This window comes from Marmota flaviventris, chromosome 14, assembly GCF_047511675.1.
Source record: "Marmota flaviventris isolate mMarFla1 chromosome 14, mMarFla1.hap1, whole genome shotgun sequence".
NCBI classification, from domain to species: Eukaryota; Metazoa; Chordata; class Mammalia; order Rodentia; family Sciuridae; genus Marmota; species Marmota flaviventris.
In genome coordinates this window covers 61,050,145-61,051,966 of record NC_092511.1, presented here as the reverse complement: position 1 = coordinate 61,051,966, position 1,822 = coordinate 61,050,145, and the positions used below count along the sequence as shown (strand labels likewise).

General features: G+C 47.5%; 1 protein-coding gene across 1 annotated transcript; it reads left to right on the top strand.

The window, feature by feature from the left end:
* The first annotated feature begins 870 nt into the window (after nt 1–870).
* LOC114092034 (probable N-acetyltransferase CML1) lies at nt 871–1,578 on the top strand. Its single transcript, XM_027934587.2, has one exon. It carries the CDS (start codon nt 895–897, stop codon nt 1,576–1,578), a length of 684 nt encoding a protein of 227 aa, XP_027790388.2. The 5' UTR covers nt 871–894.
* Nucleotides 1,579–1,822: the final 244 nt, after the last annotated feature.

The following is a 1,822-nucleotide window of genomic DNA, read 5'->3' as shown; positions in this document are numbered from 1 at the left end:
CATGAACCTAAAGTCCTACTTCAAACCTTGCTGTAATGGGGACTATGTTTTCCACACATGAGCTTTTGGGGAACATTCCAGATTTAAACTTCACTATCTGCCACCCCCACCCCCAAAGGCTCCATTTAATGGACTAATCCATTGATAGATGAATGGACTACTGGGAGGTGGATCCTAGATGGAGGAAGTCGGTCACTAGGGGCGTGGTGGGAAGGGGTTTTATTTGCCCAGGCCAATCTTCTGTCCCTGTCTCTCTTCCTGACCCTCTATCAGTTTCCTGACTGCTTTGAATTCATCAGCATTCCTCTGCCACGAACTTCTACCTTGATGTTTCTCCCTGGAGCCAGCTGACAAAGGACTGAACCTTAAAACTGTAAGCCAAAATAAATCTTTCCTTATCTAGTTGTTGTCAGGTATTTTGGTTACAAAATGAAAAACTGACTCACACAGAGGGGTGGTGAGGACTGTATATATCAGGGCTTTTTTAAAAAAATATTTTTTAGTTATAGCTGGACCCAATTTTATGGTATTCATTTATTTTTGTGATGCTGAGGATTGAACCCAGGATCTTACATGTGCTAGACCAGTTCTGTATCGCTGAGCCACAACCCCAGCTCTCTATCAGTACTTTATATAAGTCATTCTATTAAATTTCAAAACAACCATAGAAGGCTGGGTTCCAAGCAGGTGTTTCTGATCCTACAACTCCTCCCAGTGGTGGTGGCCTGCTTCTTTTTGGGCCAAGGTAAAGACACACACTTGAGCTGTCTCCTAAGATCTATGGAGGCCAAAGATACCCACATGGATTCTGCTCTCTCTTCCAGGGCTGAAGGGAAGGCGTGCGTGAAGGTTTATCTGTTACTTGTGGAAACTGCAGACACAAGAAGTCTCCCCATGGCAATTCATCACATCCGCAAATACCAGGAGACTGACCACAAAAGGGTCCTGGACTTGTTTTCCAAAGGGATGATCGAACATGTCCCTGCCACCTTTCGCCACATGCTGAAGTTGCCACAAACATTCCTGCTCTTACTTGGGGTGCCTGTCACCCTACTCCTGGCCTCTGGCTCTTGGCTCCTGGCTCTTGTATCCGATGTCACACTCCTTGTTTTCCTATGGATGCTGGCCAGACACCCTTGGAGGCAGTACGTAGTCGAGTGTTTGCAGACAGACCTTGCTGACGTCACCAAATCCTACCTGAGGGCCCGTGATTCCTGCTTCTGGGTGGCTGAGTCTGGGGGCCAGGTGGCAGGCATAGTGGGTGCTCTGCCAGTGAAGGATGCCCACCCAGGGAGGAAGCAACTGCAGCTGTTTCACCTCTCTGTGGCCTTGGAGCACCGAGGTGAAGGACTAGGGAAAGCCCTGGTCATGACTGTCCTCCAGTTTGCGAGGACTCAGGGCTACAGTGAGGTTGTCCTTGATACTACCATTGTACAGGAGGCTGCTCTGACCCTCTACCTGCGCATGGGCTTCCAGAAGACAGGAGAGTACTTCTTTGACAAGGTCTTTAGACTACTGGGCATTTATACAATTCATTTAACTTACTTCTTCCCATCTGCGCAGGAGGGAAGCCTGTGAGCTATTGTCTTGTGTATCAGTCAGGATCTGATTGACAATTCTGTAGCTTCTATTCCATTCAGTGCTTCTAGGTGACCATGATTCAGGTGTCTAGTACCATAGTAATGCTGTATTAATAAAAAGCCAAACAATACTGCGCACACACATTGCTTATAAGTCTGTTGGCCAGTCGTTGTTCCTGGTCTGTGCTGAGCAGCTCTCTGGGTCTCAGGATACCTGTGGAGATATCCTGAATTGACTGCAG